The sequence below is a fragment of the Perca flavescens genome, chromosome 13 (assembly GCF_004354835.1).
Source record: "Perca flavescens isolate YP-PL-M2 chromosome 13, PFLA_1.0, whole genome shotgun sequence".
Lineage (NCBI taxonomy): Eukaryota > Metazoa > Chordata > Actinopteri > Perciformes > Percidae > Perca > Perca flavescens.
In genome coordinates this window covers 31,406,115-31,421,223 of record NC_041343.1, presented here as the reverse complement: position 1 = coordinate 31,421,223, position 15,109 = coordinate 31,406,115, and the positions used below count along the sequence as shown (strand labels likewise).

The 15,109-nt window shown below is 39.7% G+C and overlaps 1 protein-coding gene across 1 annotated transcript; it reads left to right on the top strand.

The window, feature by feature from the left end:
* Positions 1–4,208: 4,208 nt before the first annotated feature.
* On the top strand, positions 4,209–13,386 carry LOC114566241 (E3 ubiquitin-protein ligase RNF5). The gene is made up of 6 exons (XM_028594567.1): positions 4,209–4,435; positions 10,510–10,528; positions 12,107–12,219; positions 12,361–12,418; positions 12,530–12,641; positions 13,266–13,386. The coding sequence occupies exons 1-6, from the start codon at positions 4,209–4,211 to the stop codon at positions 13,382–13,384; spliced, it is 648 nt and encodes a 215-aa protein (XP_028450368.1). The 3' UTR covers positions 13,385–13,386.
* Positions 13,387–15,109: the final 1,723 nt, after the last annotated feature.

The window sequence follows — 15,109 nt, the reverse complement described above, 5'->3', positions numbered from 1 at the left end:
TCAATGAAGCATTATACAACTGTAGTGTAGCACTTTAAGCATTACAAACTTGTTGTCATTTTTGGTAAATATGCTGTTTTTTGTATCATCGACTGTTTGCACAAAAACTGAAGTTGTGTCCCAAATCTATACTACATACTAATCCAAAAATCTAATTTTTTTGAGTGTGTTGTTGTTGCAATATTCTCCCTACAACATAATGCACAAAGGAAATAAAAGGAGACGCTCATAAGTGGGAAAAAAGTTCAAGCTAATTGTAGATGCTGGTGAAGTTGCTCCAGGAACAAAGAACTATTACATTTCTGGACAAACATGTCGCTGTCTCTTTGTTTAGTTTATTTGACAGTAGCATTCAAAAGCTGCAGTTTAATTAACGCCAGACAACACTTATTTTTTATGGTGATTTCTTGTATACAAACTGCAAAAACTTATACTATAAAGGTTAGTATAATACATACTGTATATAACTAGTATGTACTATGGAGCTGGGACACAGCTTATGAAAAGAGCTTCAGTTTCAACCTCTAGATGAGCTAAACATCAATAGTCTGTTATACTTGCATGCTCTGTCCTGAAATATTTTATTAGAGTGGATTTACTCGAGAAACTACCATTTGTATTACCGTGTTGCTCTTCATTCTTAAGACTTTATCTGGTGTCCATTTTATATATGGATTGTCATTTAGTTACAACTGGGTGACACACAGTAATGCTTAACTGACGGTGTAAGTCATGTAGAGACTTGTTCAATATTCATTTATTGATAGATATATATATATATATATATATATATATATATAATTACTTGATAACACGATCAAGAAGTCTGAATGGACATATGTTATGAACGTTGTATCGCTTGGACTCTAAACTCATTGTACCAGAAAATACTACAGGTTGAATTTAGCAGACACTAAATTACTCAGCATACAGCAAAAAACAAGCAGACCACCAAATCATTGTGAGCACTCTTCTTTGTGCTTCTGCAAAGAAAGCTGAATACATCGCTTTTGATATCCACTTCCATGTAAACTGTATATCATATAATGTCTAAGTGCATCTTATATTTTAACTATGTGCCTGTAAACCTGCTATTTTTTATTTTGTATAAAAGCCAAGACAAATCTTCTCGAACTCAAAAAATACTGCTATGTTTCTCAACGTTTTCAGCCCTGTGCCCGTGGCTGTAAGCCTGAGTCCCGGAAACCGTTGGGTAACATTTTTCTAAATTAAAACAATACCATGAGTAGTATTTTTAAATGTAATTTTGTGTGATAAACATTGATTTATTCTATGCATTAACATCAGAAAAAAATGACCAGAGTGTAATTATTTTAAATTGGGGTCATGGACATCTTCAAACAATATTTATGCAAGAAGCCAACGGCTGAAGTCTCTGTCTTCCTGCTACACTATTTATTTGTAACCGCAGGAGCAGACATGTCTCCTCCCTCCGTCCTTCGCTTTCTTGCGTCTAATTCTTTTCCTCTTCTCCCCTGCTCCGTCTTCTTCGGCGGTGTTGGCCCGCCTTTCCTCTTCTTCAAGCAGCTTAGAGGGTTAGGATTGCTCTGTTTCCTCTTCCTCTTCTTTCCCCGCCTCTCTCCATCCTTTGGGCTGATGCCCTGCTCCTCTTTCAGGCTGTGGATACTCTGCTGCTGGGCCGGGCTGACCAGCTCTCCCAGCTGGACGGCCTTCACGTGGTCGAGGGACGTCTGGCAGGGCTTGTCCAGCACCATGGTGTTGAGGATGATGTAGAGCAGAGGAACGCCAGGGATCTTCTTCAGGCCGGCAGTTAATGTGTGGTCCTGGAGAACACACACACACACACACACACACACAAACACACAAACACACACACACACACACACAGATACACCAAATGTGTCTGAGGGGATGCCAAATGTATACATATCAGGTACTTCCCACAGTTTTAGTTTGTCCTAAGGAACTTCTCTTCCTAGACTTGCAAATGATTATATGGGAGATATCTAATTTAAATAAAAACTAAATAACTATTTTTTACACTATTTCAGGAGCTCCAAAGCTCTTCCATGACAAGACTCATAACAAGCAGCAGCCTCTGCCAGTCCTGAAGGGGAAAAAAAATCTCTTTGGATTGATGTTGTTAATAATGCTTTTATGATGCCATTTTAACCAGAGTGATTTCTCCTCTAAACTTCTCAGGTTGTGTCATAATGATTAAGGTCTTTCTTGCAAGTTGCAACTGCTTGCAGCCAGGTTTCCCGACCCCAGATGTTGTACCACTGCTGTAAAATCCCCACACTAAGATGGAACCAATACATTGTACGTCCACAAGCCGCAAAGTAACAACATGCCAATTTAGTTAAGGTATTACTAGATTGTGTGGCAGGTACAATCAGCCAATTGTGGCGTATCAAGTTACTGTTCATTAATACTTTCCTTTTAACCTGATGCAATTTGACATTTTGCCTTCCATTCCATCATGCATGTCAATATTTGTATTCCTAGTCCTAGTTACCTATTAATTGGCAAGCTATGAGATATGAGAATCTAAAATAATGCTTTATTAATGGAGCACATGCTGCAGAGGTCAACAAGTTGAAAAGGATGATTTTAATTTCCAACAACAAAGACACTGTTATTTGTCATTTAATTTCCCCCCATTGAGTGATGTGTGTATCTGTGAAGGATCTCCTTATATTTACCTGTGTAGCAACAAAGTAGTGGTGTGGGTTTGTCTCCCCCAGCATGGACAGCAGACATTCTGAAGCCGGGACAGGGTCCTTGAAATGTGGACATCTCCTCACCTGAAACCTCTGCAGGATGATTTTGGTCCGTACAGCTCTTTTCCCAGAGTCTCCAGTTCTTTCAGTGCACAGCTGCGAATAAAAGAGCCCACGTGATATTAGATCAGACATTTACATTTGACCTGTAACGTTAACATAGCTAAGTAAATCTACTCTACTTTGTGGTGCACAGCTGCACCTCTCCCATCAGGTATTTGGGCATTTGCTCTTTGATCTGAATCTTGTTCTTTAAAGCCGCCTGACAAAAGTCCCGTCGAAGAGGATCTGAAAGGGCTCCTGAAGCTGAAGTTGTATTTGTAGAAACTTAGGGTTTCTTGGCTTGTTTCTGTCGCTTGAGCCCCATGGTGGCTGACAGATGAAGTCAGAAGAATGGCTACGAATAACCGTTTACGTTCAAATATCCGTTGCCGTTGAAAATGATTCTTCCGGTTACATTGACTCGTTTTATTGATGTCTTTCATACAAATTTACAATGATCCCTAGCGGATTCTTAAGCATGGACATTCTACTGTACACACAACATGCTTTGCAGTCCTGTTTCTCATGACTCCGTGCGGAAACAAGTTATACGACAATGGTTCCGGAGAAATGCGCACAGCGTAATACTGTCTATGAGCGTAAGCTGTGTCTGCTGTAATGATTTCTACAGCGTTCATCAATGGTGATTATTCTAAAAATTAGGGTTTTCAAATATGTATACATTTTAGTATTAGCCTACATTCATATGTCACATATTACATGGTATATTATATTACATGATACTAAAGTCTTTCAGACTGCATGTTTGGTCTGCCACAAAATGTATGCCCTTATAATGCACATATGATATTTTATTTTGTGTTCACTTCAGATCATGCTCAATAACCTTGGCGAATATGGAGAAGTTGTTACTTCCAGATGACCAAGTAATCGAATCCATGGTCAATTTTAACATTGACAAATGAAAACATATTTTTAACAGATGAGCCATGCAAAACCTCATTGATTAAACTAAACTAAAACAATAACTTGATTTGACATTTATGTAGATAGCGTTTTGATCACCATTTTTACTCACCATGAGTATTTATTTATTTATTTTAACATTCCTAAAATTTCATCAACGTTTCCCCATATTTTGTTGATAACTGATCGTTAGTAAGCTTATTATGATTATGCTGATTATTATTTACCATTATTTGGGATAGGTGTTTTTATTATTTATTTATTTTTTTATTCCGCCCCTTGTCTGTTTTTCCAGGAAGCGGAAGTACTAATTCAGGTAGAGCGACAGCAGCAGCAGCCATAGACAGTAGCAGCCTCAGCTCGGTTGGTGCTGGTCAGTGACACTGGTCGTCGCCTCTGACTCACAGCTAACGTTAGCTCGGGTCGGGCCCGGTTGGGTTGGTACGTTACACACTCACTTGTACAGTGGATATTATGGCGGCCGCGGATCCCCGGTCCTCAAGTGACGGCGGGCCGGCAAGCGCAGAGGCGGATTTCCAGCCGGGGAAAGCAGCAACGACCGCGACGGGCCGGGCGGCGGCGGCGGCGGCGGCGGAGGCGGAGAGGGCGAACGGGGAGCGGGACCGGGCCACCTTCGAGTGCAACATTTGTTTGGACACTGCCAGGGACGCTGTCATCAGTATGTGCGGCCACTTGTTCTGGTACGAGACGATGCGGGGAAGGAGGGACGTTTTAATGTGTGGAGGTGGATGTTTTTGTTTCGGTTCTGTAATTTTGCTGTCTGTGCGGCCTCCTTTTACCGTCAGTTTGAGTTATTTCACGGCTGAATCACGCCCAACACGCGCTTTTACCAGTCGTTTGTCTCCGCATGATGATGATGATGATTGTTATTATTATTATGTTGGAGATGACAGCAACCAAGATGGCTTTTTTAGAACTGAAGATGGTGTCGGTTTGCTCTTAGTGCTGTGGTGATGAACGAAGTGTGTGGCTGGACATTGTAAACCGTGTTCGTGGTCCTGATGTCTCGAAGGAAGGTTCTGATCTTGTGAGGAGTTAAGTGGCCAGCCTGATCATATGATATTGTTTGATGTAGGTCAGAGGTCACAATTGGTCGCTCACCTTCTGTAACACATTTACTTTCAGGTAATCATTGGCAGCTTTGAGATCAGGTCCATGCTCAGTTTTTCATTCCAAACATGCCACTCTCCAGGCATTGGAGCTAAAACAAGTTAAATTAACGGATTAGTTAATAAACAAAACCCCCAAAATATTATCTGATTCCAGATTCTCAAATTTACTAAAAATACAATGTGACCGTTGGTTGGATAATACAGTTGATTAACTTGTGATGGACAGTTTCCACGGTTTTCTGACAGTTTACATCAATCAGTTGAGATGCAAATAACTTAGCTGTAGCCCTGGTAAATCAAAACGATGCAATACAAATTAAACTTTGACCAATAAATAAATGTATGTTCTAATATCTGCTCAATGTATTTATATTGATATTGGTGTATATGTGAAATAATAGGAATTGCACTACAGGAATGCCAAAAGATGCAGTATGCTTGAAGATTAGATAATAGTGAAAATTAACTGTAACCCTAGGTTGCACTTTAACTGTGATTCTAATTCCTTCTCTTATCTCGCTTTGAATCAAGAATTGCGCGAAGTCGCTCAACCTTCAAACCGCTTGTGTTGAACATCTAAACATGCACACAATGACGTGTTTGAAGGCTCATTCATGATTGTTGACTGAAGGCCATCGTCGCTTGCAGGTTGAGGCTAATGTGAGATTAGAGCCAAGAGATTGGGATTGGGGGGTCAAACCTAAGGGCATTATAATCAGTAGTAAAACTCATTCACACCAAAGAAAAAGTAACCTCTCTTCACCTGTTAATGAGGTGCGTTTTGTAATTTTAAACAATAATGATCTGTTTGGTTGTGCACCGCGTGTTTTGGAAACAGAAGTGGAGTGAAGTAGGTAGTAGGATGCTCCTGCTGTACATTTGTAAACGGTGATCTCTTTGTGACTACAGATGTTATCTCCTTTCAGTGTCAAGGTTTTGACTTTTTAACGGAGAAACTCCGTGGCAAACCAAAGAAGGCCACAAAAAGTTTTTTAGCTGCACAAGACCATCATGTACAAGGGGTGACATAGCTACCTAAACCAGGGTTTAAACTATTAAACCAGGGTTTTAAACTTTTAAATAAAAAATATCTGGTATGGCTGCAAAACTAACATGAACATAGGCTTTATTTGGCCTGTCTGAACATCTTTTAAAAATGGAAACTGAAGTCGCTTTCCAAACCGAAAATAAAGATTGAACTGGAGAACAGACAGTTGTAAGAGTGTTGGGACAGTTGATTGTTGCCGTTAGCAGATTCATGTGACTACTTTCTGTCTCGTCAGGAGTAGTAACCCTAACAATTACCCATTTTCAAGCACACAAGATTTTATTATTACTGCAGGAATCTTAATATTGTCTAATGTTTTACTGTAATTTATTTAATATTTGATCTGAAATTCACCTCAGTTACATCTGCAGTTGCTTTGAAGCTCCTGTGTTAGGGGAGCTGATGTAACCTAGTTGCTATGTTACCACGCATCTCTCATCTTCTGTGATGAAACTGTGATGAAACTATCAGCAAGGAAGAAAAGGTGTTGATGTCAGCCCACCTGCAACTTCAAATTGCAACTTTAATGCATATTAATTGTGTGTATTTCTATTAAATTTTTAAATCCTTTTTAAATCCTTTTAATCCTGGCTGCATCTATTCAGCTTTTTATTTAACTTTGACACCATTTATTGCTCTGGACCAACCTATTGGCGTTTTCTCCATTAGTTAAGCTGCGGCAAAACAACTATTTGTTGCCAAAATGCCCACAAATAAATAGAGTTAGCACAGTAGAGACGTGCTTTTGCTGAATTGAGCCAGCAGTAACACTTTTCTAGCATGAGAAACTATTCAGGAAAACTAACACATTCCTCATGAGAAGACTGCCCTACACCACCTTATTTTAGTTTGAAACTAAAATATCAAAACAATAAATGAGAAAGCAGCCCTAGTGGCAAACAGTGCAAGAGATTCTAGAGGAATGATTTGTGTGAAAGGGACATTGTCATTAAATATTAGGTTATAAGGGTTAATGAATGTGTGACATCTTTACGATCCGGTGAGAGTCCACAAGATTTGTAATAGAAGGTTTCAGTGTTTGCATACACTACGGTCAAAAGTTTGGGGTCACTTTGAAAATTCCATTCCACGAGAATACCAGCTGAGATTTTTTTAAGCTGGGCAGCAGTTATCAGACTACGTTATGTCCTTAAATAATTGCAAAAGGGTTCTTGACTGTTGTAGAAAGAAGTGGCTGATCTTTAATGCAATATCTACATTGTCCATTATCAGCAACCACTCATCCAATGTTCCAAAGGCAAATTCTGTTTACTAATCTGATATCATTTTAAAAGGCTAACTGAGAAAACATTGGAGAACCCTTTTGCTATTATGTAAGCACATAATGTAATCTGAAAACTGCTGCACCTGGTTTAAAAAAAACGATGCAACTGATCTCAGCTGGTATTCTGTCTATAATGGAGGAGAATGGAAATTTCTAAGTGACTCAAACTTTTGACCCGGTAGTATATGTAAAACCTTCAAGATACACAATAATGCCCACATAGAAAGTGGTTTAAAACAGTGGTTTCAGTATTTTTATATTTGCCTTATTATTTTGAAGGTCTATAAAACTATCTGGTAGAAAACCTAATAATCTCAACTCAAAGTCTACATACTTGCTTTTATTAGAGCTTTCACTTAGGGCTACAATTAAGGATGATCTGACAATTACTTATTTTTAAGATTGACTGAACAGTTTAGAGCTGAAACAACTGTTCAACAATCAGTAAGTCGATCACAAAAGTATCAGTTGTCATTTAAGTAAAAATGCAAAACATTGTCTCTAGCTCCTCAAATGTTGAGTGTTTGCTGCCTCTCTTTGTCACATATGAATATATTTGGAGTTTGGACTCTTGGTCGGATTAAGAAAGCTATTTGAATACTCTACCTTGGGTAGGGTCAAATTAAATATTTGACTTCTTCTTTGATTGTGATTGAATTTCTTTTTTAATTATTTTTTTTAGATCAACTTTTTTTTATATGCAAACATACGAACAGAAGCGGAGAAATACAAACTGAACAAGAACAAAACCCTCACCCACCCCCCAACCTCCCCTACGGTCTCAAGGAAAAAAACAACAACAACAAATAAACAAACAAATTCACACCTTGCCTAGTCACTCTCCTCTAGTTCTTGTGGCGCTGACGATTGTGAGAAGAAATGCCAATAAACCAGAGCACGTTTTTTCTCCCATCCCGAATACTATGAACTAGCCAGACTCTCCCTCTGCTCTGCTCCATAGCGTGTGGATGGTCTGGCAAAGCGGGCAGACTACATGCAGCCAGCCTCTTTCATTGCTCCTGCTGACATTTCAGATGCCTAAAACAGCCACCAAGCATTGTGTTTTACTGAAACATAACTGCAGTCTGTCTGTAAACACATGATTAAAAGATCAGACGGGAGTAACTAGACAAGAATCCAGTCTGCGCTTATGTTTTTATTCTAATTAAATGGTGAAAAAATGAGAGATTCTGCATCCATTTAATGGCTCCTGTGGGGTCACCTAATGGAGTCTGTGTGTGTATACCGCAGTCAGGCTATACGTGTGGCCACATGTTAAATCACAGTTGAATGGGTTGTTATGTCAACTTAGGCCCTTACGCTTTGTTCAGCTGTTTGGGAATGCCATTCTCAGCAGCGATCTGATAGGGTCACGTTAATACTGTTAATACTGTAACGCTGTCAGCCATGCTCAATAGATACAAATGTGTGGAACGCCTGCAGATTGGCACGAGGTTGTTTTGCTTTTTGGTTCATTTGCTTACGGTCATGTCGAGGTGTTTGGTTAGGCCCACCTGAGGCAATGAGGTTTTGACTGTTTTATGGTTATGAAACAGCGAAAGTGTCAAAACCAGTCCTGCCTGTTCCTCTGCATGATCGGACTTATTCTGCTGTTGAAGTTTCTCACAAGGAATCTGTGACTGAAGCATTTAGAGACAATGAGAACACGGAGAGAGGATAAGAGACAATTGAAAAGAAAAATAACCCTTTTTCAGCTCGTAACATGCTGTACTGTTAAACACTGGCTGTATTTCTTGCCCCACATGTCTTTTCAGTCAAAAGCGTACCTTAATGACAGGAACATTAGAAATGTAAGCTTTCTGTAGTGGTGACTAATTAACGGAGGTCTTAGGGCAAAACTGAACTCACGTATTCACACATTTAATTTGCTAGTGCAGGGGCTGTATGGCTGTTTGGGGGCGTCTCGAATAGAGCTGGGCGATATGGAGAAAATCAAATATCACAAAAATGCACACAATGAGATTGTTCATAAATAATCATCAGTTATGTTGATATAATAACTATGTGGAGTAAAAGCAAATAATAGAACAGCTAGAACAGTCTGGTATGTTTGGAAAATGACATCACTCTACTGTAATGCAGCCTTTAAAACCAGGAAAAGACAACACTTGTGTGTGTCATATCAGGATATTACGATATCCAAAATTTAAGACAATATCTAGCCTCATATACAATATCGATATATTGCCCAGCCCTATCCAGAACCGTTCATTTTCATTTATAGTATCAAATCATAACAGGAGTATTCTCAGGACACTTTACAGATAGAGTAGGTCTAGACCACACTCTATAATTTACAAAGACCCAACAATTCCAGTGATTCCTCCCAAGAGCATGCATAAATGCATAAATGCGTAAATGCGACAGTGGCTAGGAAAAACTCCCTTTTTAGGAAGACCCAGGCTCTTGGTGAGCGGTGTCTGACTGGTGTCTGGTTGGGGGTTTGTACCCAGCAATACACCCGCCAAGCGTGAAGTAGATTGGCTAAACGGTTCTCAAGATATTTAAAAGACAACGGACACACACACACACACACACACAAACGCACACAGAGGGTCTTGGTTTAATAGTTAGATAATGCACTATAGACTATGGTTCAGTATCCTTCATACTTGCAGATTAGTTTGATCAAATTTAAAACCATAAGACTACATCAATTCTGTTGAAGACAAACCTACCAGAGTCTTTCACTTCGCCTTTGTTTGCCATGTACTGTAGTTGATCCATCGTAATCCTAAAATAAATTCTTTGTCGACATGTCTTTGCACACTTTGATTTTTGTGGGCAGTAGAGAGTTATAAAAGGTGTAAGAGGTAGAAATACTCACCGCTGTGTTGTTGTCCGTGTCCTGAAAAAAGCCTCAGTTTTTTGGTACCAACTGATGTGGCGTTTCCTCAAAAACCTGCATCTTGCACTCCCACTATGCAGCAGCAGGTCGGCCTTGCCCGCAGCTGCACAAACAAGACTGTTAACTGCTGAACAGATGGAGCCAATTAATACTAACTATGGGGATCAGGGGCGAGTTTAATCAGCCACTTCTTTAGAAACACGTTGTTCTGGCCAGGTGGGCTTCCATAGGTGATAGATTCACCCAAAAAAACGCACTGAGAGTTACCAAAAACAGACAGACTTTACATGTATTCTATCCATTGAGATGTATATGATACATGCATATAATAAATTGTCTCCAGGATTGTGCTGTTATTGAAGCAGGAGGCTGACATTTTAAGAGAAAAGAGCTGTAGTGAGAATGCAAATTCATCTTTGTGTTTGTCTCTGTCTCTACAGCTGGCCCTGTCTGCATCAAGTGAGTATTTCCTAATGTCACCCTTTGTTTGGTAATACTCGTTAAACAGCCACAAGGGTGTTTTCCATACCCTGACTGATTAGACCTCTACTTAGGTTAAAAAGTCGGGGATTGTGAGGTCACCAAAACCTATGTAGTAAGAAATAGTGGGTCTAGTAAAATGTTTATTGGATGACAAAAAACGATTTTAATAACTGATGTATTGTTTACGTCATTTAGCATTCACAGGTTCCATGCAGATTGCGTTTTTTTTGATTGACAGGGAATTCATCTGCAATTATTTTGACAATCAATTGAACTTTTGGCTCACTTTCCAAACAAAAATACTAAACATTTATAGTTTCCAGATTTTTTTTTTTTTTTTCTTCCTTTGTATATGACTGGAAATCTGTGGGTGTTATTTCGACTGTGGGCTTTTGTTGGTCGGACAAAATGTGAACGTGTCACATTTGGCTCTGGAAATTTGAACTATTCTGATAAATCAATTCATGGAGAAAGTATTGGCAGATTAATGGATGACAGTAAGCCCCAAAAAGAACCTATTTAAAAAAGACCTCCTGGTTATGAGAAATCAATTTACTATTCTCACTTTTTTTAATAGATGAAATGATCAAATTAAAACAATTGATGGATTAACTGTTAATGAAAATACTAAATATTAATTTAATTAATAATAATAATAATAATAAATATTATTAATATAAAAATAATTAATTTGCATCAGTCTCTGAGAATATTATCTCCTTTCCCTCACACTGAAGCACATATAAATGATTAATTGATGAACAAGTATTTGCCAGTTTCTGTGCGAGCTCCAACCGGCTCAGGCAGGCATGTCAAAACGTACCTGTTTTGCGCATTTGTGGCCGAGCCATCGATTAAATGTCCCATCAATCGGTTTCATACACCACCACCAGACTGCAGCAAAGCTCTGTCAGCACATCTACGTCTTGTTTTGTTGCATGCTGTCGGACTGTGTGGTCTGTCTGAAAAAGCTTTATCAGAACAAGACAGTGGGTCTGTACATGTCCACACAGTCCTCTCTAGTCAGACACAGTGAGTGAGGACACCTGTGTGAGCGAGCTATTGCTGAGTAGGGCCCTTCGGACTCCAGCACTCAGCAAGTTAACCTAAATGTACTGTAAGGATGTGATGTAACCTCAGCGTGGAAACTACACATCGGTTGACTTAGTGCAGCTTAAACATGCTAATGCACTTAATGCCTCTGTTTACTGCAGCTTTTTCTCTGCCACTCACTCCTACTCAACCACGTAGAGCTGTACATTGCTGTCAGTGTAGCAGCATCAGCACTACATTTATTCAAGTACAGATTAAAAATGACTGCAACCATTTGTAGAAATGTACGTACTGTTAATCCAGAAAAGTTGTTGTGATGTGCTGGGTCCTGTGATCCTTGGTGTGCTTCAGGTAACATTCACAAGAGGAAATCTTCAGTTAGACTGTTGCCGCACAAGCCTTTCTTAGACAATGTGCCAGTATTTAAACAGTTAGGAAGGGGGTTTATCTGATCTGTGTTATAAACATTTTGACATCTTTATCCTCTGTGGCTCCTCTCAGTGGTTGGAGACGCGGCCCAGCATGCAGCAGTGTCCTGTGTGTAAAGCAGGCATCAGCAGGGAGAAAGTCATCCCACTGTACGGCAGAGGGAGCTCCAGCCAAGAGGACCCCAGGTAGTGTGTGTGTGTGTGTGTGTGTGTGTGTGTGTGTGTGTGTGTGTGTGTGTGTGTGTGTGTGTGTGTGTGTGTGTGTGTGTGTGTGTGTGTCTGTGTCTTATGGTTACCTTATGATTTGATGTTACTGTGGTCGTTCAGGTTGAAAACTCCACCTCGGCCTCAGGGACAGAGAACAGAGCCAGAGAGTCGAGGCGGGGTGAGTCGTCTTACATCCACTGATTAAGCTCATAACTACAATAATCTCTTTTATGTCTTCTCATTTAAAAAAAACAAAAAAAAAACGTAACCGTGTTATTTTTACCGTCAGATGTTTCAGGGTTTCGGGGACACTGGCTTTCACATGTCTTTTGGCATCGGGGCTTTCCCCTTCGGCTTCTTCACCACTGTCTTCAACGCCAACGACCCATTTCACAGAGCAGGTAAACGCACAAAGACACAAACATCGTTTTCTCCCTGATTACATGAGCCAACATCTTTCCTTCCAAGTAAAATCAATCAGAAGCGTCTAAATCGCTGATGAGTGTCTCTTGCTTGCTGGTTTTGTTATTATTCAAACTGAGGAGCCATCATTTGTAACCAGGTCTGATTTAAAGCACAGCTAAAAAGGTAAATATGCTCTGGTGGCTGCTGCATTTTTTTTTGAGGCCCTGTCTTATAGAAGGTTGGTGTGTCAAAATATCACTTTAATAGATGACAACCATACTATACTAAAAGTAGGCCTGTCCTTACTAGAAACAAGAGGGGGAACGTTTCTTTATAACTGTCTTCTACTAAAGCTGTTATAAAGAATTTTCAGTGGCCATGGTATACATGTCAGTAAATTAATGTACTGATGAATAATTGTAGTCTTTGTGTTTCAACTAAAAATCCTAAATTTGCATAAAGCCTGCGGCTGGATTATTGTGATTATTAGTGGGTAAAAAGCTCCATCCAAACACATCTGTCGCCTTCAGGGCCACATAATTACAGTACCGATGCAAACACACCACCCCCCCGAGACACTGGTGTGTTAACATTTCCCACCCATCTCTCCCCCATGTCAGACCCGTATGCAGGTGATCACCAAGGCAACACTAACCACAACAATGGCAATAACAACTGGCAAGACTCCCTCTTCCTATTCGTGGCCATTTTCTTCTTCTTCTGGCTGCTGAGTGTGTGATGGAGACCGTGGATAGGCGGATAGGCAGTGGATCGATGAGAGCAAAAAAAAATGAAAGACACTCTTACACACTTAAGCCACAGTCACACAACCATTTTACATTTCCTAGCAGGTACTAACTTGGGAGAGAGTGTGGCATTGTGTTTGATCCCAAAACAAGAAATACAGGATATAATACTATGTTTGGTTTTCTCCTCCTGGCAAAGGCAGACTCACTTTAGGATTCTCAACCACCTGCTACGTTGATTTTGTTTATACAAAAAACACTGGAAAGTAGTGGTGCGTGAATCCCAAAAAAGGCATGTTGGAACTCCCTCTCTACATGGACCTGTAGATATATGCACACAGAAAAATAACTGTTGGGGTTCAGAGACAGTATTAGGTATCAGGGTATCAGGGTGAGCTATGTAAAGGATTTTCATATTTTTTTTGGGGTGCAGAAAAGAGGGGGTGTAGGATAATTTGGCTGACTTATTCTGTTTCAGTTTTTCACATTCCTCTTAAAGGTTTATATCTTTAATGGTCAGAGGGAGGTTGTGGACAGTTCAAGTGGGGTTAAATCAGGGAAGAGAGGGAGCAGTATGACATAATGTAGTGGTTGCTATAATGAGCAACCTTTTCTTACTCTAAAAGGCCAAAGAGTAGCAGACCAGTCATGTACGATGCCGGGGATGAAAATTGTAATTGAATTATGTTCCTGTTAACAGTTCCTTGTGAATTAAAAAGTACTTCTAGAATTTGTGACTTACTCTTAAAAACAGATGGACAGATGGAAATAGCACAGATGGATGCATTTGTTTTTTATATATATATATACATTTGTCTTAACAAAAACCTGCCATTGCACTGTGAAGTTATTTGTATAATGGAGCTGTCCTAAAGATTGAAGCGTGTGCTGGTGTTTAACCACTTGCTGTGTCTTTCCTCACAAAGCTGAACAAAGATGGATAAGTGTACTGTTAAAGGGCCAGTTTGGGAAATATTTGCATCAACATGAGCGAGCAATCTGACAAGCACAGTTTGTCAATTACAGAGCAAATTGTCAAGAGAGAAAAATTCCCGACTAATTAGTAGCTCAATGAGATGCTACACAATACGTGTAGCATCATTAGGGCTGAGTCGATGCGGTGTCCTAGGGGAGGAGAATCCTTTCAATTAGTGGTGGAGGTGGAAGGGTCAGCACGCTAAGAATTTACAGGAATGACCAGCAACTGTTCAATGAACTTTCTGTCACAGTTGATTAGTTGTTTAGTTTTTTTTTCTGACTGTATGTGTCTGAGTGAGTGTGTAAACATTATATATTTGTATATATGAATATTGTAAATGCTGTTTCTACGTGTTCTGATTGGATGGTCAGCCACAGAGGGCGATAGGGGACGAGATGAGCAAGTAGGCCTAAAGATGCTTTTGTAAAGCGAAAAACGATCTGGTTCCTGGTTTGTCATTAATTATGACCATTTACTCAAGGAAAGGCTTACAGCCCAAATGAATAACTTTTCTGCTAACCTCTAGATAAAGGTCTTTCTTTCCTTTATGATTCAGCTCCTTTTGCTCTCTTGTAACTGCATTTTAAACATCTCCCTTTTAATGTACAAACTGTTTGAAGCAGTTGAGCAACGTAAAAGCAGAGATGAGGACAGGGCTACTGGTAAACTCACTTCCTCTTAAACTCCACTCCCCCAGATTTTTGTCATTGATGTGTAATATCACTAGGTTTCAGCTGAA

What these genes read in the sequence shown, in the direction of transcription:
- LOC114566241 (XM_028594567.1), top strand. Translation starts at nt 4,209, where the DNA reads ATGGCGGCCGCGGATCCCCGGTCCTCAAGTGACGGCGGGCCGGCAAGC. An exon ending in AGCCAGAGAGTCGAGGCGGG is followed by an intron (nt 12,419 to 12,529) that starts GTGAGTCGTCTT and finishes TTTTACCGTCAG; the next exon opens with ATGTTTCAGGGTTTCGGGGA. An exon ending in CGACCCATTTCACAGAGCAG is followed by an intron (nt 12,642 to 13,265) that starts GTAAACGCACAA and finishes CCCCCATGTCAG; the next exon opens with ACCCGTATGCAGGTGATCAC.